This window comes from Nanorana parkeri, unplaced genomic scaffold (assembly GCF_000935625.1).
Source record: "Nanorana parkeri isolate BGI_ZX_2015 unplaced genomic scaffold, ASM93562v1 scaffold650, whole genome shotgun sequence".
Lineage (NCBI taxonomy): Eukaryota > Metazoa > Chordata > Amphibia > Anura > Dicroglossidae > Nanorana > Nanorana parkeri.
Window position 1 is genome coordinate 664,983 of NW_017306918.1, and position 22,055 is coordinate 687,037.

General features: G+C 41.7%; 1 protein-coding gene across 1 annotated transcript in view; it reads left to right on the forward strand.

Moving 5' to 3' along the window:
• MTR (5-methyltetrahydrofolate-homocysteine methyltransferase) overlaps positions 1-22,055 on the forward strand; it is a 462,707-nt gene that overhangs the window by 191,622 nt on the left and 249,030 nt on the right. Inside the window, exon 13 of the mRNA XM_018563293.1 lies at positions 13,677-13,789. Coding sequence (XP_018418795.1) covers positions 13,677-13,789 — 113 coding nt within the window. The remainder of the gene's footprint in view (positions 1-13,676; positions 13,790-22,055) is intronic.

A 22,055-nucleotide genomic window follows, 5' to 3' on the forward strand; every position in this document is an offset into this window, starting at 1 on the left:
GGGATGGCCGAGTGGGGAGGAGAGAAACCAGAGGCTATGCCGCCCCGAGGACAAGCTGTGTCGGCCATCTGGCACCCTTGTTGCCATGGCACCCTGTGCGGCCGCACAGCTCGAACACCCCATAGGCCGGCCCTGGGTGTATGTTATAATCTGCCAAACATAAAGTATGAAGATGAGACTTGTCTCCTCTCACTTAGCCCTCTTCACACCTGAATGTTTTGTAGCGCGTTCTACACTCGACGAACGCTCTACAAAACGCTCAAAAATATAAATCCCATTGTATTCAATGGTCTCGTTCCCACCTTGGCGTATTTCCGCCCGTCCCTAACGCGCCACAAAACGGCCCACGCTTGAAAAGGTACAGGTACTACTTTGGGCCGTTTTGTTGCGCGTTTCCATTGGGATACAGCCAAGTAGCCTTTGGAAACGCGACGGTCGCGCAACTTTTTTACCGCGACGGTCGCGCATATGCAATACGCCTAGGTGTGAACGAGACGTTATTGCAGTGACGCAGTGACTGTGAAACAGGGCAACATTTTCATTATGGGAGGCTTTAATTATCCCGACATTGATTGGGCACATGAAACCACCTATTCAATTAAGGCTTATAGTTTCTTGAATGTATTGCTGTAGGGCAATTTCATCCGGAAAATGGTTGATCCCAATTAGGAACAATGCTCTGTTAGATCTAATAATTTCAGACAACACAGAGCTGTTTACAGACATTGAAACTAGGGGCAACTTGGGTAACAGTGATTACAGGGTGATTACGTTTGCAGTAAGTTACAGAAGAGTCATGTTGGTATGACAAGAACCAAAAATAGGCTTACTGTAATAAACTTCGGTCCTTACTATATGATCCTAATTGGGACCAAATTTTCTGATCTAAGGACAGTGGCAGGGGCAGTGTTTTAAGGGTGTATTAAATAACATAATTTGTCCAGGGCAGCCTTCAGAAATGTTGGAGCCCCTTACACTGTAGGCCTGCCCCCCCCCAGGCTTTTTTACCCTGCTGTGCCATCGAGTCCCTCTGGGTCCCTCAATGCACTTTTATTTTAACACTGTTACAACTTAATATATGAAGTTGAAATGAGTTCTGCAGCTAACTATTATTTTCAAAATAAATTAGTTCGCCGATTATCAAGTTTGATTAATTGGATTTTTTTTAAAAAGGCTCCAGTGATGAACTACTAGTTTATATTGAAATTGTAGTCCATCACGGGAGCAAGCTTGGAGCGGTGGAAGTAAAAAAAAGTGTGGTGTGCAATATAGTACATTATACAGCATCGCAATGCAGAATACCAGCAGCTTTAAAGGAACACAACAAATCGCAGCAAAAGTACATTATACTATAATGTTTTATTGCTGGGATTTGTAGTCCTCTATAGCTGGTGGTTTTCTGCATTGCACTGTATATAATGTATTATTGCTGGGATTTGTTGTTCCTCTATAGCTGATGTTATTCTCCATTGCGCTGTATAATGTATTATTACTGGGATTTGTAGTCCTCTATAGCTAGTGGTATTCTGCATTGCGCTGTATAATTATTATACGGCGCAATGCAGAATTCCACTGACTAGTTATAGAGGAACAACAAATCCATTATACAGCGGCACACTGCAGAATACCGTGTTTCCCCGAAAATAAGACAGTGTCTTATTTTATTTTTCCCATGAAAAAAGACACTAGGTCTTATTTTCAGGTGATGTCTTATGTACCTGGCTGCAGCTGTCCGCTCGTGCGTGCGGATGGGCGTGCGGGAGGGAGGGAGCTGCGGCCGCTCTCAGCTATAATGCCGTCCAGGGAGCCAGACAGGTGGGCGTGCGGGGAGGCGTGCCTGGCGGGGGGAGGGATTGTTCCTCTATAGCTGCTAATGAGCATGTCCTCAGCGTGCGTGGCTTGTCCAGTGGGTGTGGCGTGCGGCGTGGAGCTGCGAAATGGCAATTTAATTGACAGCCGACTAATCGACGATGGAAAACATTGACAACGTTTTCCATTGTCGATTTTAATCTACTAAATCGAATAGTTGTTGCAGCTCTAGTTAAAATGTGTATTACAAGTCATCCGTGCATTGAATATTTGTCCCTAGGTGACATTAGGGGTCTGAAATACCACTGATGTCTCCATAAAGAGGACCTGTCACACCCTATCTGCTATTACATAGGGTGCTTGTTATCCCCTATGTGATAGCAATAGCGTTAGTGTAAAAAAAAAAAAGTGTTTAAAAATTAAAGTCACATAAGAAAAATACCAAAAAAAAAGTCCCCCGCCCCCACATGTACACACATCGGTGCTCCTACGTGCGAAAACGACAATTGTGCAACACATGTTACATATCGCCACTAACGTCGGAGTGAGAACAATAATTCTAGGGCCATCAATCACTGTTAGCACTAAACTGATGAGCGGTAAAAGTGTTTAAAATGTTCCCTATGGGAAATTTTGGGTATTTAAATTTTTTGCAGCTTAACGGGCGAACGCAATTTTATGGCTTCATATGTTTGGTATCTACCCGGCGTGACCCCGTTTTTCATATTTTACCAAAAAATTGGGTATTATATTATGTTTCTGTGCACTAAATTTTAATTTCGTTTATTTTTTCCTAAAATTACCGGTTTGATACGCATTTGCGCAAAAACCGTGTGACATAAAAAATTGCAACTAGCATTTTTTTATTCTACAGGGCCTCTGCTTTCAGAACATATATCATTATGTGGGGGTTTTAAGCTGTTTTCTAGCCCAAAATGTATATACTATCATGTGTGCAAATGTAAAAAAATGCCCCAGACAGCAAGTGGTTAAAATGTGCACATTCAGTTTGCATTTTCTAAAGTCATGAATAAAGCATGTTTATTATGAAGGGGAGGAAGTCATCTCTCTCCTCCCAGTCTCTCACAACAACCCACCATCCCTGGGGCCTCTGTCTGCAGTGCTGGGAAACACTTACCTTTCCCCTCCAGGCAGGCAGCAGACATCATACTCTTCTTCATCCTTGATCTCCGGCGCTTCTGCCCCGGAACTTAAGCTCCGCCCCCCTGTAAGCACTTCAGTGGAAGATACCAATAGTGCGGGGGGCCCGGGACCAGGAAAATGTAACTATTCATATAGTTCTATCAGAAAAAATTATAGCTTGGAGCCCCGGCCCCCCCATAAGCCGGGGCCCCTTACAATGGTGCTGGCCGTACCCCTCTGACGGCGGCCCTGCATTTGCCAGTGCATTACAATAGGGAACAAATATAAAAGAAAAGCTGTAAAACCTATGTGGCTACTTCCGAGGTGAAATAACATGCAGGTGAGAAAAAACTGGCCTTTAAAGAAATATAAATTGGAAGGGTCAATGTTGGCATTTCGGAGCTACAAGGAATGTAGTACGAGATGTAGGAGTTAAAGGAGAATTAGGTCAGTAAAATACTCATCCCCGAAATCAGAAGCTGTCACACGTCTGCTCTATTAACTGGGAACTGAGCGATTGCATACCGCCGATCGCTCAGTTCCCGATCATCTCCCTGCAGAGAGTGGTGACTGTCAGTTCCCGCTTCCCGCAGGTATTTCCCCCCAGCGCTGACTGAAGGAACGGACGGGGGAGGGGACGCGCACAGTTGGTTCTGCCTCTAGATAGGCAGAGGCAGCTGTCACTCAGGTGACTGGGTGGATCCCGACAATATTGTTGGGATCCGTCCCAACTGCAGCGTGGCTCTGTGCTGTCAGCAAATAGCGGGCAATAACGAATATATGTCCCCCTGTGACCCTAAGGAGAACAGTGGCAAAAAAAGGTTGGGTTATAGTTCTCTTTAAAATAAGGGTGGCTAAAATAGAAAATTGAAGACATATTTGTATTTATTATTTTAAAATGGCCCTTTTTCAGATTGGTCTACGGTTGAGAGTGGCATACCCCAGGGTTCTGTCCTAGGCCCAATATTGATTAACCTGTTTATTAATGATATCGGGGAAGGTGTTTATAGCCATGTTTCTGTTTTTGCAGATGATACTAAAATTGGGAGGGCAATAGACACGGGATTAGACATTATAACATTACAGGAGAGCCTAAATAATATAGTGGAGTGGGCAGCTATATGGCAGATGAGGTTCAATGTTGAAAAATTTAAAGTATGCATTTTGGAGTTAAAAAAAAAAAGGCAAGCGGAATACATATTAATGGGTACTCCACTAGGGAAGTCAGAAATAGAAAAAGATTTGGGGGTCATAGTAGACCACAGATTGAACAATAGTTTGCAATGCCGGGCTGCGGCAAACATTTACGGTTAAACGTTATTAAATCTGACTTAACTTCTTTTTCTTTGTGGAATTGATCCTGGATAGGCAGAATAAATACGGTTAAGATGATGATCCTCCCAAAGATTGTATTTCTCTTCCAAATGTTATTAATTGATCTCCCGGGCTCATATTTTGCATTACTTAAAATTAATTGTGTCTATATTTGGCAAAATTGAAAATCCAGAATTTCTTACCATACTTTGGTTAGACCAAAGATAAATGGAGATAGAAAAAAAAAATCTATAGAAAATCTATCAGCCTATGGTCAGATGTAAAAGGTGCAACAGATTTGTCCATCTACGCTAAACTGTGTGGATGGAGGAATCTCCCACTGGGCCAAGCTTCATTATCTTGCTAGTCGACCCTGCTGGCTATCAAAATACTTGAACAATGCCTGCAGCTAATCAGATTGTTCAGGTATTTTGACAGCCAGTAGGGCCAACTAGCAAGATACTGAAGCTTGGCCCAGCGGGAGATTTGTCCGTCCACACAATTTAGTGTAGATGGAGGAATCTGTTGCACTTTTTCCATCTGACCATAGGCTGATAGATTTTCTATAGATTTTTTTCTAAAGGTGTATGGCCAGCTTAAGACTGGTACATCCTCAGGATGCTTGACAAGGTGTGTTTTACCCACCTTTCCAATTCTCTGGTAAAAAGGAAATCCTTGACTGTAAAAAAAAAATATTTAAGTAAGAGTAAAGAGGTTTTAGCAAACTTCACTGGTCAAGGATATGCTTGGATAGGTTGCAGAGGACAAAGATCTGTGCCCTGTCAGACCTGATAGGACCAGCGTCTCAAACTTCCTGCATTATTTCCTCTTTTAGGCTCACTCGACACTTGCCGCTTGCGTTATTGCCCTCTATATGTAGTGGAAAATTTGTCAGACTAGATGCTTTATTTATGCTTCTAGATGCTTTAAATGACGCACATTTACATGGTTGTGTTTGTCCATTTAGATGCATCTGGTATCAAATCCTAACATCAAAATGCGTTTACATGCATTTGCATTTTGGTGCCTTTAGAAGTTCAAACTGACTTCTATTTTTTAAAAAGGCAGATAAACTGTATGCAGATAAAATTATTTAAACACAATGTGTGAATAGATCCTGAAGAAATCATCATATGTGCATATAACTTGTATATATGCTTTTACAAAAGCTTTTTAAATGCACATAAATGCATTTAATTGCACATAGTGTGAATGTAGGCTAACACTAAAGAAATGCAGCCAACAGATGACATCCAAGGGCCTAGAGTGGTCAGAGCTTCTGGGTCCCGGAGTTTTATGCACCCTATCTCATCCAGTATGCTCTGCGTCACGCCGGAGTTTCTGAAACAAGTCCTTGACCATCAGTAACAAATGTCCCACTGTCCCATTACTTTGGGGAACTCAGCTATTCGGATATTATTCGGAGAGGCTTCTGTTTTCAAGGTCATCATGGAGGAGGCAAATTGTGATTCATTTGCCTCTGTACGCTGTGCTTGAGCAGTAACTGATGTATGCAAGATTGTACAGGTTGTCCCTAATTCAATTGTTTTAGTGTGGAGGTCTGCCTTAAAGAAGAACTATGGGGAAAATTGTCCCCTAATTACCCCCACACTGCAAGGGTTATGTGCTCACATTGGTCTAGGGCAGCGGTTCTCAATGTGGGGGTCGTGACCCCGTCGCGGGTTAAATTACTATTTTTCGGGGGGTCGCCTTGCGGCCCCAGGAAAGGTCTGCTCCGCTGTTTTTTTTTTGTTTTTTTTTTCTGACATCGGAGCCGCATGCGGTCGTAAATCAGAGGAAAAAAAAAAACTTTCTCCGGAAAGGTTTTTCTGACATCGGGCCGCAGGCCGTCATCAGTCAGAAAAAAATCAAATAAACCCATAGGAACACATAGCTAGATTCAAGCAATACATTATACACTGTGCATTTGTTGTATTCCTCTGTAGCTGGCGTTATTCTGCGTTGCGCCGTATAATCATTATACAGCACACTGCAGAATACCAGCAGCTATAGACTACTACAACTCCCAGCAATAGTACATTATACAGTGCAATGGAGAATAACACCAGCTACAGAGGACTACAAATCCCAGCAATAGAACATTATAGTATAATGTACTATTGCTGCGATTTTCTGTATTCCTCTGCAGCTTGCGTTATTCTACGTTGCGCATTATAATCATTATACAGCACACTGCAGAATACCAGCAGCTATAGACTACTACAACTCCCAGCAATAGTACATTATACAGTGCAATGGAGAATAACACCAGCTACAGAGGACTATAAATCCCAGCAATAGTACATTATGGTATAATGTACTATTGCTGCGATTTTCTGTAGCTGGCGTTATTCTGCGTTGCGCCGTATAATCATTATACAGCACACTGCAGAATACCAGAAGCTAAATAGGACTACAAATCCCAGCAATAATAAATTATACAACGCAATGGAGAATAACGCCAGCTACAGAGAACTACAAATCCCAGCAATAGTACATTATAGTATAATGTACTATTGCTGCGATTTTCTGTATTCCTCTGTAGCTGGCGTTATTCTGCGTTGCGCATTATAATCATTATACAGCACACTGCAGAATACCAGCAGCTATATAGGACTACAAATCCCAGCAATAATAAATTCTACAGCACAATGGAGAATTGCACCAGCTACAGAGGACTACTAATCCCAGCAATAGTCCATTATAGTATAATGGACTATTGCTGCATTCCTCTATAGCTGCTGGTATTCTGCATTGCGCCGCTGTATAACGTATTATATTGCACACCACACTTTTTTTTCCACCACTCCAAGCTTGCTCTCGTGATGGACTACAATCTCAATACAAACTAGTAGTCCATCACTGGAGCCTTTTTTTTTATTTTATCCGATGAATCGAACTTAATAATCAGCTAAATAATCGATTTTGAACATAATCGTTAGCTTATACCAAATAAAATACCACCAAATAATTAGTATTTCTGTTCATCCAGTCCTAAGCTTTATGCAGCTCTGCCACACAGCATAAACAAGCGTTTTACAGTCCATGCTATTTATTAGCGGGCCCATGATAATGGATCATGGAGAGAAGAACGTTAAGAAAAGAAAATATACCGACGATTTTTTAAAGTATGGTTTTACTTCAATAGTTGCAGCAGGAATTCAGAAACGGCAATGCGTTATTTGCAATGAAGTTCTAGCGGCCGAATCTATGAAGCCCAACAAACTGAAACAAGGATGCTGAGTATTTTAAAAACAAAGCTGATGGCGTCAAGAAAGGCAGACTTGATACTGGCGGCAAGTACCACCAGCAAAACCTAGCAGCCCTTGAAGCTTCATATTTGGTGGCTCCCAGAATCGCCAGAGCTAAGAAACCTCACACCATTTGCTGTTGCCAGCAGTCAAAGACATTGTTCGAGTTATGATTGGAGCCGAATTTGTTACAAAATTGAATGCAATTTTCTTATCTAACGACACTATCAGCAGAAGAATAGCTGACATGTCTGCTGATATTATTGATCAGGTAATCCAGGAAATAAAATCTGCTCCACTTGGAATATTTAGCATCCAGCTTGATGAATCTACAGATGTTGCAAACTGTTCTCAATTACTGGTTTACGTGAGGTATATTAATTATGGCGACTTTAAAGTTGAGTTTCTTTTTTGCAAACCTCTTGAAACGACAGCTATTGCGTGTGATGTATTTGACACAATTGGTTCATTTCTGGAAAAGCATGAGATCTCTTGGGAAAAGGTTTGTGGTGTTTGCACAGATGGTGCTCCAGCTATGGTAGAATGTCGATCTGGATTTCAACGTTTCGTATTGAATGAGTCAGTACAAGCCATTGGAACTCACTGTATGATTCATTGACAAATGTTAGCAACGAAGACGCTGCCACAAGAGTTACAAGAAGTAATGAAAGCGTTGTAAGTGCCATCAATTTTGTAAAATCGAGTGCATTAAACAGTCGACTGTTCACACTAATGTGAGATGGTTGTCGAGAGGAAAAGTTTTAAAACGTGTTTTTGATCTTCGTGATGAACTAAAAACATTTTTTAATCAGAAAGCAAAACCGCAGTTTGAAGCACTTTTCAATCGATGAAAATTAACTGCAGAAAATTGCTTACTTGGTTGACATCTTTGCAATCTTGAACAAGTTAAATTTATCACTACAAGGACCAAATGCAACATGCCTCGATTTGTCTGAAAAGATCCGATCATTCCAAATCAAACTTCAACTTTAGCAACAAAAAATTGACAAAAATAGAATTTACATGTTGCCCAACTCCCAATCTGCTTTCTTTGAAGAAAATGACGTTGAACTTGACAAAAGGATTACAATGATAATTTCTGTCAAAGAACACTTGCAAATGCTTGCGAACTAAATTTCATCATACTTTCCAAATTTACCTGACACCCCGTTTGCACTTGCTAGAAGTCCATTCACAGTCAAAATTGAAGATGTTCCTGAGAGTGCACAAGAGGAGTTCATTGAACTCATTACCAGCGATGCAGCAAAAAATTATTTCTCTTCAATGTCAATTAATACATTCTGGATCAAGTGTTTGCAGTCATATCCTGCTCTGTCTGAGATTGTGTTGCGCCTTCTTCTTCCATTTCCAACAACATATCTCTGTGAAACAGGCTTTTCAAGCTTGTTGGTTATCAAGTCTAAATACAGAAGTTGACTTGTTGCAGAAGATGATCTTCATTGTGCTCTTGTAAAGACTGCCCCGATAATTTCTGATTTGATGAGAAAGAAGCAACCTCAGCCTTTGCACTGACTCTTTAGTAAGCTTATTTTTTTGATGCGTGGTTTTGCAACAATTTTGCAGCAATGTAGCTTACTGTTATTATATTAAGACTGTTACCGTCGTTACTCTTTGTTTTCACATTTTCACATGATTATACAATTGAATACGGTGAATACAGTTCAATACACAATGAATAAAAAATAAAAATAAACCTAAGTCGTAAACATTTTATTCATTTGTAACTTATATGTTAATTAGAAATAAATATTCCACAATATTTACTACATATTGTTTTTGTGATTAAATACTAGCTTTAATTATGTTGAATTTGTAAGAATAAAAACCAATCCTGCATATCAGATATTTATATTTTGTTTCCTAATGGTAGCAAAAACAGCGATGAAGGAGCAATAAAAATACTTTTACTGTTGGGGGTTGCCACAACTTGGGCAATTTTATCAAAGGGTCGCGGCACTAGAAAGGTTGAGAACCGCTGAAATAGAGGATTTGTTGTCTCCTTTAAGCAGTGGTTCTCAAACTGTGGGTCGCTGTGTGTCCTCCTCAGCCCTTGTAACGTCTAGCCCAGGAGGTTAGAGTGGACCACAACTGCGGAATTAACTAGCCACCTGTGTGTGTGTAAATTGTCTCAGATCGAGGGTTCACGGTCGCACTCTGTATGTTTAGGAGTGATGGTGGAACCCTCTAGCACATCATATGCCAACAAGTATAGGATGGTAGACTGAGAGTCCTCAATAGGAGTGTTAGAAATATGTCACATAGATGAGTAACCCATGAGCACTTAATCTATTGCATACTATTAGTAGTCTGTAATCAGCTTCACCCCTCACTCTCCAGGGTGAACATGGGATAGTGAACATGGGATAGTTTGTATCAGAACCGCAGTACTGATCAATGGATGTAATCACAACTTATCACAGGAATGCTGCTATCACTTTAAAAGTTATGCACATAGAAACCACAGCTGTCACTTGCTAAGTATAGCCTCAAGAGGCAAGGGTACTTGCTGTTAGAGGAGGGTTTTACCGTCCAATAGATGGTCCAGGAAGCTGTATTTGAATTCCAGGCAATCCTGGCAAGGTGTCCTAGAGGCCAGCAATTGAGGAGTCCGCTGGTTGCAGGGAAGGATCCCTGTGAGAGCAACTGATGAAAGCAGCAGGGCGGTTGAGTGGGGTGAATTGGCTGGTTAGCCTAAGTGATGGTCGGTTCCTGTGTTCTCAGGTCGGTGGGCAAGTTGCACTGGCCCGACGTTCGCAACACTAGAACGCCGAGCCATTGCAACTGGTGTCTTTTTAAGGAGGAGGAGATCCTGAAGGGGGAGGAGCCGAGCGCGCCGTGTGACACCTCGGTCTCCTAGTGACGTCACGCCGGAGCGGCCAGCCCGCGGCCCGAAGCGACGGACACGGGAGATCCTATTACAGCCCTCTCCTAGCGCAGCAGTGTCAGTTTTCCTGCCACGCCGCCAGATGTCGCTGCAGCAGCCACGTCATCCCTCAATTTTACCATTGGGGGTCACCACAACTTGGCAAATGTAACCAAGGGGTCCCGGCCCTAGAAAGGTTGAGAACCACTGGTCTAGGGTCTATGTCAATTAACAAAATGAAATGGAAATCAAATGAACAGAAGAGAAATTCAAATCAATATTTGGTGTGGCCACCCTTTGCCTTCAAAACAGCATCCATTCTTCTAGGTACACTTGCACACTGTTTTTGAAGGAACTCGGCAGGTAGTTATTCGAAACATCTTGGATAACTAACCACAAATCTTCTGTGGATGTAGGCTGCCTCAAATCCTTTTGTATCTTCATGTAATCCTAGACGGAATCGATGTGAGATCAGAGTTCTGTGGGGGCCAAACCATACATTCCTGGACTCTTTGTTCTTTACTCTGAAGATAGTTCTTAGTGACATTGGCTGTATGTTTTGGGTTTGTTGTCCTGCTGCAGAATAAATTTAGGGCCAATCATACGCCTCCCTGATGGTATGGCATGGCATGATGCAAAGGTATCTGCTTGTATTTCTCAGCATTGAGGATACCATTGATCCTGACCAAATTTTCAGACTCCATTGGCAGAAATGCAGCCTCAGACTTGCAAGAAACCTCCACCATGCTTTGTTGTTGGCTGCAGACACTCATTATTGTACTGCTCTCCAGCCCTTCGGCGAACAAGCTGCCTCCTGCTACAGCCAAATATTTAAAATTGTTACTCATAAGTCCAGAGCACCTGCTGACATTTTTCTGCACCCGAGTTTCTATGTTTTAATGCATAGTTGAGTCACTTAGCCTTGTTTCCATGTCCAGAGGTATGGCTTTTTGGCCTTGGAAAAATGGTAGCAGGGCCTCTGGATCCATTTTTTTAATTGATACAAATAAACTATTAACACTTTTTCTGAAAGCATTCTTACTTTACAGCATTTCTTCACACCTGCCTAAACCTTTTGCACAGTTCTGTATATATCTTAATGTGATTTAATATGTGTTTGATCTGTCTGGATACATATATTTTTGTCTGTCTCTTTAGAACTTGGGGAATTTATTTAGTTATGTGCAGATGTATAGAATATGCCAAATATTGTAATTAGGCTTGGAATTTTTTTTACAGCCAGGTTGGTGCCACATTAGCTTATGTAAACAATGCTAACCCCCTCCCCCCCCCCCCTTTTGTTTACATATACCAGCTTAAAAAATGTTCCCATGTTTACATAAATAATAATGGTTGCCTAACTGTCTTGCATTGCCTTGGTGAAGCCCTGTAACACCTGCACTTTTTTAATTTTCTCTCCAAAATTCTGACCAGTTAACTCATTAACAGTTGACGTGAAAAGGGGCATGTTTCTAAGTTACCCATCTTCAGAAGACTAAGCCTTATAGCATTTTACAATCAGGAAGGTAACAGGGATGGACACAAACAACTAAATATCTGTACACCCTGAGCACTTATGTATGTTTTGTCACAAACTTTGTGGTTTTCAATTTGTTGTAGCATGCTTTATCATTTCCTTGGATATAAAAAAGATTGCTGGTTTTCATATTTAAATCTCTTTACTAGGGATGCATCGATACTATTTTTTCCAGCCAGAGTACGAGTACCGATACTTTTTCTCAAGTACTCAGTTGATTTAGCAAGCTGGAGACACAATGAGGCACATTTTTAGTGAATATCAGGCTCTGTCTTGTTTAACAAAGTGTGTGTGTCATGTTTTTAAGTTTGCAACACCAGCAGTATGCATTAATAAGTGACAATCATGCAGTGACATTGGCCTGGCTCCTGTATATCTTACCTTCCTCGAGAGGGTTGCCTGGTGTCGCTGTCAGGTTGCAGCTTCCCTTTTTCTCCCCTGGCAGGTCCTGGAGCTTTGTGCTGGAGTATGAGGAGACATGCCGGAGTCTGAGGATGGGTGCCGGGATGTGAGGAGAGGTGCCAGAGTCTGAGGAGGTCCCCAGCAGCTGCCCAAGATCCCCAGCAAGTGTGGGACCTCAAACAGCTGCTTGTGTTTAAGAATTTAAAGCACCAGTATCGTCACTTACTATCGGGACATTTTCACAAGTACCCGTGAAAATGGCCAGTATTGGCATTGATACTAGTATCGGTGCATCCCTACTTTTTACTGTATCCAAACACGGTACATTTTTGTTGTTTGACCTACCACTCAGGTCTCTGAACACTATTACCAGGTAATATTCTTGTAAATGTAGAAGCTTATTAAGCAGTCATATCCTTTGGAGATATATACACACACGAACACTATATTGCCGAAAGTATTGGGACACCTGCCCTTACTCGCACATCAACTTTAATGGCATCCCAGTCTTAGTCCGTGGGGTTCAATATTGAGTTGGCCCACCCTTTGCAGCTATAACGGCTTCATCTCTTCTGGAAAAGCTGTCCACAAGGTTTAGGAGTGTGTCTATGGGAATGTTTGACCATTCTTCCAGAAGCACATTTGTGAAGTCAGGTACTGATGTTGATGAATAGAAGTATTCACTCGCACTCCATGATATTAAAGTCAATGCTGTTTATCGACTGTAATGACACACATCTCCTTAGCAACGTTTCGAGACCGTGCAGCCCCTTCCTCAGGCAAACAGAGCCGTTGCAGGATGCCAGGCACTCCTCCCTCATCTCCCGGCTTGGCCTCCTGTGTCAGAATGGAGAGTGGCCCTGGGCGGTGACCGCTGTGATCTGTCACAGGCATCAGAGTTCTCTTCCCACACCTCCCAGCTCCTCCTCCTGTGTCAGGATGCCGCGCAGTGCGGGTTGGTGATGGCTGTGATCTGTCACAGGAGGCGGAGCTTTACGCCCACACCTTCCAATTCTGCCTCCTGTGTCAGGATAGAGAGCAGTTATTGGAGGAGAGTCATTTGCTTTGTCACAGGAGACAGAGCTCTCCTCCCCCACTGCCCGCTCCCCTCCTATGACAGCCTATTCCTGATGGAGAGCGGGGTATACAAATACTCATTGATCAGCTGATCGGTGAGTGTTTGTAAATAACTGGACATAGTGTGCTTATCATGTCCCAGTTATGAATGAATGGGAAGTGATTTTGTTTGTTTTATTACTGCTGCTTCTACTGAGTGTAGTTGAACAGTATGTTTTTTCTGTCAAAGTGTAAAAATAATTGGTCTTCTCTTCTACAGGCTTGGAACCCTTCAGAATAGGACCTTACACAAACTTTGTGAATATCGGGGAGCGATGTAATGTGGCAGGGTCAAAAAAGTTTGCAAAACTGATCATGTCAGAAAATTATGAGGTAGGATGCATTAGCAGACAAGCTTAACTAAACTTCTGTCATAATGCGGAATCATCCTTAATGTGCGCAACGATATGCCAGCAAGAAAACACTTTGCACAGAGCATTATACATGCATGTATTTTTGGCCATATTGCGATGGACATACAGTGGGTATAGAAAAGTATAACCCCCCCCTTTAAAATAATCACATTTTGCTTTGCGCCCTGGAATGAAGACCCTGGAATTTTATCCAGCTATATTTATTCAGTGCAACTTATAACATCCAAGTGTAAGATGTAACACCAACATGTAAAAAAAACAAAAAAAAACAGAATCACTGAGTTGGAAAAAGGATCACCCCCTCCTAAAAATGACTTGTAAACACAATCAGGTATAGCTAATCATCATCTCAATGGCACATAAAGCCATCTGACTTTCAAATGTGATCAGCTGCGGTCTTTTTAATTAGCTCAGCATGAAAAGAGCTTTGATGGAGCATTTCAGTCCCTGGTAGTGCAACTGAAGCAAACAATCAATTATGGGTGCAAGGCACTGTCAAAAGATCTCCGGGATAAAGTTCTGGACAGGCACAAGTCAGGAAAAGGATCCAAAACAAATTCAAAGGCTTTATCAATGCCTAGAAGCACAGTGAGGTCTATTATTAACTACCTTCCGTCCATGGGCGTTCGTGAACGGCCGGACGGAAGTCTGCTAGGAGCGGGAGGGCGTCTTAAGACGTCCTGCCCCTCCCCCTTCTCGTGTGCGGCACTCAGCGCGCACACGAGAGGGAAAACTATAAGCATACAAGCGATCAGGCATCTCTAGAGACGCCCGATCGCTTGCAGGAGCTGCGGGTGTGCGCCGCCCCCTCCCCCCCCGTACCTTTGTCTGCTCGTCGCCGCTGCCGGTCCGTGATCTGATGTGGCCGGTGCGGCTGGGACCGGCACGGCGACGCTATGGAAGGCATTTGGTACATTACAGACCCTCCCTGGATCAGGACGTCGCTCCAACCTGGATGAAAGAGCCAGGAGGAAACTGGTCAGAGAGTTTACCAAGAGGCCTACAGCAACTCTGAAGCAGTTGCAGGAATTTATAACAAAGAATAGTCACTGTGTGCATGTGACAACAATATCACAAATTCTCCACATGTGTGGCTTGTATGGGAGAGTTGCAAGAAAAAAGCCATTCCTCCAGAAAGGCCACATGCTGTCATGGCTGAGCTTTGCCAAAACGCACCCTGAAGATTCTGAGGCCACATGGAAAAAGTTGTTATGGTCAGATGAGATTAAAATTAAATTGTATGGCCTCAACACCAAACAATATGTCTGGCGGAAATCCAATACAGCTCACCATCCAAATAACACCATTCCTACAGTGAAGCATGGAGGTGGTAATATCCTGTTTCTCTGTAGCTGGGACTGGAGCACTTGTCAGGATAGAAGGAACAATGGATGGGGCAAAATACCATCAAATTCTTGTGGAAAATCTGCTGCCCTCTGCCAGAACGTTGTCAATGGGGAGAAGGTTTACCTTCCAAAATGACAATGACCCAAAGCACACAGTAAAAATCACCACACATTGGTTGATGGAGAAAAGGGTTAATGTCCTTGCATGGCCTTGTCAGTGCCGTGCCCAAACCACATTGAAAATCGGTGTAATGACTTGAAGACTGCAGTCCACCGGTCATCCATCAAATTTAACTGAACTTGAGCAGTTCTGCGAAGAAGAGAGGGCAAATATTGCAAAGTCTAGATGTGCAAAGTTAGTAGAAACTAAAAGCTGTAATGAAAGCTAAAGGTGGTTCAACAAAATACTGACACAATAGGGTGATCCTTTTTCCAACTCACTTGATTCTGTTTTTGAATTTTTTTATTTTTTCTGACATGTTGCTGTTTATAGCTTTCACTTGGATGTTATAAGTTACACTGGGTAAATGCAGCTGGAAAACAAAACTGTGTCTGTCTTCATTCCAGGCTGCAAAGCAACAACATGTGATTATTTTAAAGGGGGGTGATTCTTTTCTGTACCCACTGTATTAGTAAAGACTACACAATCTATTAAAACACACAGGGCTTGGGAACAAAGTGCCTGGGAGCTAAGTGGCGTTAAAAAATTGGCGTTGGACTGTTTGGGATATATTGAGTGCTTGATTTTTTGAATACTTGTTGTCTCCCTTCCTTTTTAGACCCTTTTTTAGTATTTAAAAACTCTTTTTCCTTTTCTGTCAGTTTTTTTAAACTGTTCCCTTTTTTTTTTTCTTCAGGTTGCAGTGCTCTTGTTAGGGGGAGGGGTTAATTGAGCTCAGGTGTCTCTCATTGAGCAGGTGACAGTACACCAGCCTGCCGATATATCAATGAAATAATTGGTAATAAGGCAGCAGACATGTTCACTTTGAAACAGACAGAAATTTTGGGGACCCTTACACAGCTTTGGGCCTGATCCCCCCCCACCCTGGCACTGCCGCCACACTGAGCCAGTCACATCAGTCTCTACACAGAGGAGCTTACACTCTAATGTCCTCCCACAGTCACCCACTATTATTATACATTTATATAGCTCTGACATATACCACAGTGCTATATAGCTCTAACATATACCCCAGTGCTATAGAGAGAACACTGAGCCAGTCATATCAGTCTCTGTACAGAAGAGCTTACACTCTAATGTCCCCCCACAGTCACACACTGGACTCTTTGCTTAGTAACGCGCTGGGCTCAGGGCTTCATAATGTGCTGGACTCAGGGCTTTGTATTGTGCTAGACTCTGGGCTTAGTAACGCACTGGATGCAGGGCTTCGTAATGCAAGACTTTATGAATGGGGAGTAGCACTCACTACAGAAGCTCCTCCCCATTCATAAACTAATGATAGTAAGATATTTTTTACTACATTATCTACATTAGTTTGTGAATGAATGAGAAGCCTCTGTACTGAGTGCTTCCCATTCATTGAGTGCTGGGGCTGCAGAAAAAGAAATTGAGGACTCTATGTCCTCAATTTCTTTTTCTATTTCAAAACGGAAATGTCAGGGGTCTATTTAGACCCCAGATATTTCACCGCAGCCCCCCCAACAGTTATAAAAAATGTATATGGGGGCCGAACAACAGTGAGTGAATAGCCGAATGCCGCCGAGCGCCATTCGGCTCAGCTATTCTGTTTGGTACCTCTCTGGTACCGAGCAGAATAGTAAAGTAGAAAAAAAAGAGAAAATGATTGGGCGGAGCTAGGCGTGACAGCTAGCTCCGCCCAACTGTTTTCTATTGGACGCGACCAGCTGTCATTACAATGAGAGCTTGTCTGAGCCGGCGGTCATATCAAAGCCGGCTCCGACAAGCTCTAATGACAGTCCAGCGTCCCCTGGTTACTATGTAACCAGGAGATGCTGAACTGTCATTACACACTGAGAACCTGGCGGAGCCGCCGTGATATCATGGCAGCGCTGTGATACCGTGTGTTGCAAATAAATATACACCTGTATCATTTTATCACAACACAAACACCAAAACAATTTTTTACATAAGTTCGCAAAAAGGCGCAATTACAAATTTGCTAATATTTGTTATTTATTAACTCAATACAGTTGTATCTCTTAGATTTAGTCAGACATTTTTTTTGTGCATGGATACTTATTTTGGTGTGTTTTAACAATTGAATTGTGTATTTTTATCTGTTTAATATTAATTTGAGAAACATTTGCGCAATTATAACAGGGCCTACAAATTTAGTTTCACCATCTTTTTATTCTACTGAGCCTGTACTTTCAGAAAATATACGGTTTGGGGGGTCTTTTACAAACGCTAGCAACCCAGCAGTTGAAAATCAAATCAATGGGAAAAATTGCAAAAATGGCTTGGCCAGCTGATTTGAAAAATGTTCCGGAGGGCTTGGCAGCAAAAGGGTTAAATGGGATCTGGGCACTTGCCAGGTTTAAAGATGGCCGCCGCTACTCGCGGCAGGCCATTTTTAAAAATCTAATGTGCATTGAATAAAGGGGACACCGGAGGCCCGCACGGAGCACCAGAGGTGCTGCGGGGGCCCGGCCACCTCCACCCCCTCGCCTGTCACCTATACGGCCGTCGGCCGATACCCATATAAGGTTCCCAGGCCCCTCAGGCTGCCTGGGCCCCTTAAATGAGTATCTGCCTTACCCCATGGTGGCGGCCCTGGAAACAGTTAATGGAAAACATCATCATATATTAATTTCATGTGTTACTGTAAAGAGAACAAATTGTGATGTGTGTTGGGCATGAGTGATATACAGTCATGTTGAAAAGTAAGTACACCACATGAAAATTTTTGACACTTTTACATTTACATGAGAGGCAAACATCAGATCGTCATTCAAACCATGCCTACAGATAAATCTGATATACTTGAACAAATGAAACATAACAATGGCATGGTGTCTTCATTCTCGTAATCTAAATGAACAAGATACACATTTGTCAAGTGGAAAAAGTACACCCCTACATTGACCACCAGTTGAAATCCATGAAATTAGAATCAGTTGCTCCAAATTAGTTGCCAATGATTACAACCTCCTTAGGGAATATGCAGGTTGAACCTGACTTATTTACAATTCTGATATCCAGATATGGTGTTGATTTTGCTATTGACATGTGTAGTGTCATAATGGCAAAATCAAAAGAGCTCTCAGAAAGAAAATGGCAGATGCCTAGGAATCTCCTAAAGGATTTAAGAAAATCACAAAATTATTTGAAATTAGACATTGCAGTGTAAGGAAAATAAATGTGGCTTGTTTCCACATACATGTGCAGCACTGTGCCCAAAAAATAGGCAGCTTAACCCCACAGTGACAGTTTCAGAATTTTTTTTCGTCCCTGGGGGCCAGGGACAAATGTGTTTGTTTAATCATAATTTCCATCGTTCTCATTCATTGCACCTACACATAGAATACCATTTTTTTAAAGGACAAAATGGGCGTTGATTTGATTTGACACATGCATATATAAATTCTTTTTTTTTTTTATAGATAATGCAAAAAAAAAGGAAAAAAAAAGAATGTCCTGATTCATAGGGTATATCATATATCTGGGATTTCAGTTTATTTTGGGAATTAAAAATCACAAAATACAAGTAGTGAAATACAATTTTAGTGTGGAACAATTTTAGAATGTGGTATGTTTGTCCTTATTTGTTTATTAAACATATTTTTGTTTTACTTTTTCCCTTTTTTTAAATGTTTACAATTTTGAAAAACTTTTTAAAAACTCTTACATTTTTTTAACTGGGGCACTAAAGGGTGAATTTTTTTAAGGGGCTTTGATACTTCAGATACCTCAGAGATGCTTAGAAAAAAAAGTGATCACACGACTGGGGCCACCAAATTTGCTGTTGAGGGTCTGCCTCGGACCCTGAGGAACCCAGCAACAGCACTAACTAAATGAGCGCTGGTCCGCTCATTTTACTGCATGTTGGGATTTTTCCGTCACCAGTCTTTAATGAACTGAAAGACCGTGACAGAATAATCCCATCATCCGTTGGGAATGGGTTAACCCCTTCGTGACAGACGACGTACAGTGTACGTCGCCAGCATCGGGGCTGTTTAAACAGACATAGTTTGAACAAGCCCTTTTGCAACATTTGATGTCAAAATGCATGCATTTAAAAATAGCAAGGAGGTTGTATCAAATTTGTAAAGTTTTTTTTTAGCATGTATATCTTTATTAAAATGTTTCAAACATTCAGCAAACATGACATTTAAGTTTCAATTATAGCAAAACAGTATTGCAACCAAAGCAATTGCATAAAGGAAAAAAAACAAAAACAGTGAATACATTGATTGGATATTAGTTTTAACCGTAAACCAGAGAGAAAGAAAATGTTATAAAAGATTTATCAATACAGAGAATACACAAAAAGGAGCGAAGAAAGAAAAGAGAAAGAAGAAAAAAAATGCTGTCCGGCCAGTATGTAGAAAATAGAGAAAATAAAGTTGATTGAATTATGAGTTTGAAGTATACTGCAGAAAGACAAGAAAGAGACACACTAAAGTAGGGGAAGTAAGAAGAATGATGTAGGAAAATCGATGAAAGAGTGTGTAGCGCTCACCCTTGAAGGAGCCTTTTGAATAACCTGGCTCATAATCACTAGTCTGTCTAGGGGTTTGATCTTCAGCTGCCCCACTAGCATTCAACCGCCCTCTTCTAGTGCCCACAAAGCTGCTGTCCAATCCAGTAATACAATGCCGAATAACTTTTATTAAACTTTTCACACTGGCGAGAGAGGGTATAGGGATCCTAGACATCCAGGGTATAACAGACAGACTCCAGACTCACCAGACCTTTTAAGCATCTCAGTGTAGATCATTTTGTGATACAGTGAACGGTAATTGGAGTAACAGATGAGCAGGGATGAGTACAGATCCTCAGCAGGAGAGACACCAGCCATGCTCTAGAGGTCCTCCATGTTCCAGGCACCTCCAGCAGACATTAGCTTCTCTGGTTCTCCTTTTTTGGCAAATAACACAGGCCTCTTCCATACTTGAGACCTATGGAAACTCTTCCCACACTCCAGCCTCTGCCCACCCCCAGGCCTAGCCTGGGGGGTGGCTGGACAGCACCCATCCCTAATCCATGACTGGTCCTGACTAGTCTGAGCACATGACAATTCCCTCCAGTATATGTACCCTATCCCAGCATGCACCACTGGTTGAGAGAAACATAGTGATTTGCTGCTGTACTGTACATACACTCACAGTGCCACTCATTGGTTGTCCCACAATATAGTAGAGTCACACCCTGGGGGGCTGTACAGTCAATGCCAGACACCTGGAATTAACCAGATAAATGCCACTATAATCCAACCAGGCTGACTACAGCGCTGGCAATCACTGAATGTCTAGTAGCCACCTCACAGAAGGTAATGGGGCTACAAGTGAAAAATTACATCCAATATAGGAGTATGTGATAGAACGAACTAGAATGTGAGATTAAGCCTAAAGGTATTATGAAACTTCAAGTTTACCTAGGGAACCATCAGATTTGGCTAAGGGGTACCATGAAGAGTGTTGGAGCTCCTGTGTCAAATAGTTAGTCAGTCCAAGTGCTTAAGATTTTTCCTGTAAGGTGCAAATTATGTTTAGTATCAAGTTTATGAATCGGCATGAGTTGGTTTAGCGTAGATTTCACATCAGCCAAGTTAGGGGGATTTGGATGTATCCACGTCCAAAGAATGTTTTTCTTTGCTGCTAGAAGGCAATAATGTTCCCATTGAGACGGCGAAGAGTGGGAGAGGGTAAAGCAGGTAGGTATGAAGTGAAATAAACCAAAAAGAGGGGGTAAAGTGACAGGTTGTCTGACAGGGAAACCATATACTGAGATATGGTTTGCCAATATTGTTAAAGAAAAGGGCATTGCCGTAATAGATGGGTTAAATTGGGACGAGAAATATGACATTTTGGGCATTGAGAGAGCCATTTCGAATTTGGAGAAGTGGGATAGAAGTTAAAAGCATAAGATGCCCCTGTATCACATTGAATTGGATTTCTATCCATGTCTCACTAGGTACATTTTAAATAAACAAATCTGTGCTTATGGAAAAAACCCCATGCACCTATTAAGCTGCTGTGCTAAAAGGTATTTATCCTTTCACGTATATGAATATTGAGCTGCAATGCGCTACAAATAGGACTATATACAACTATATCTGTGTACAATAAATTAATTAAATCAATAAACCAAAACAACAATCATGAAAGTTCCAGAATTAGTCGCCGTGAACTCCTGATATATCACCGTGACCAACAAGTGTCAATCAGATTGTGTAACACATAAAAAGTGAAATATTAATGTCCAATCCACAATTTGAAAAATCGCTCTTCAATCTCTGTGTGCCGTATATCCTCTATTAAACATCCGTGTTAATTCACCTGCTGTGCGTGTAACGCATATAGATCTGCTCCCACCATATTCAACTCCACCATCCTGAAGTCTGCATCTCCTCATCTGTTCCAAAAACATTAAAAATTTAACATGCAGTGTGTCTTAAAAAAACAGTGCTTTATTAAATGAATTTCAAACACTCACATATTCTGTAGAAAGTGATCATGTTATACAAAAAAACCCGCACGTTCGTCTCTCCAGGGCTCAGAGCTCTAATCTTCAAACGTGATGAACTCTGCGTGTGGCCACGCGTTGACATGTTTAGTCAAACATGACTTCCTCTGAATGGCGTCCATGCTGAGTTCATGAAGTTCAACATATTTATACAAAACAATATTTTTGTTATGTATGTGTGTGTGTGTGTATATATATATATATATATA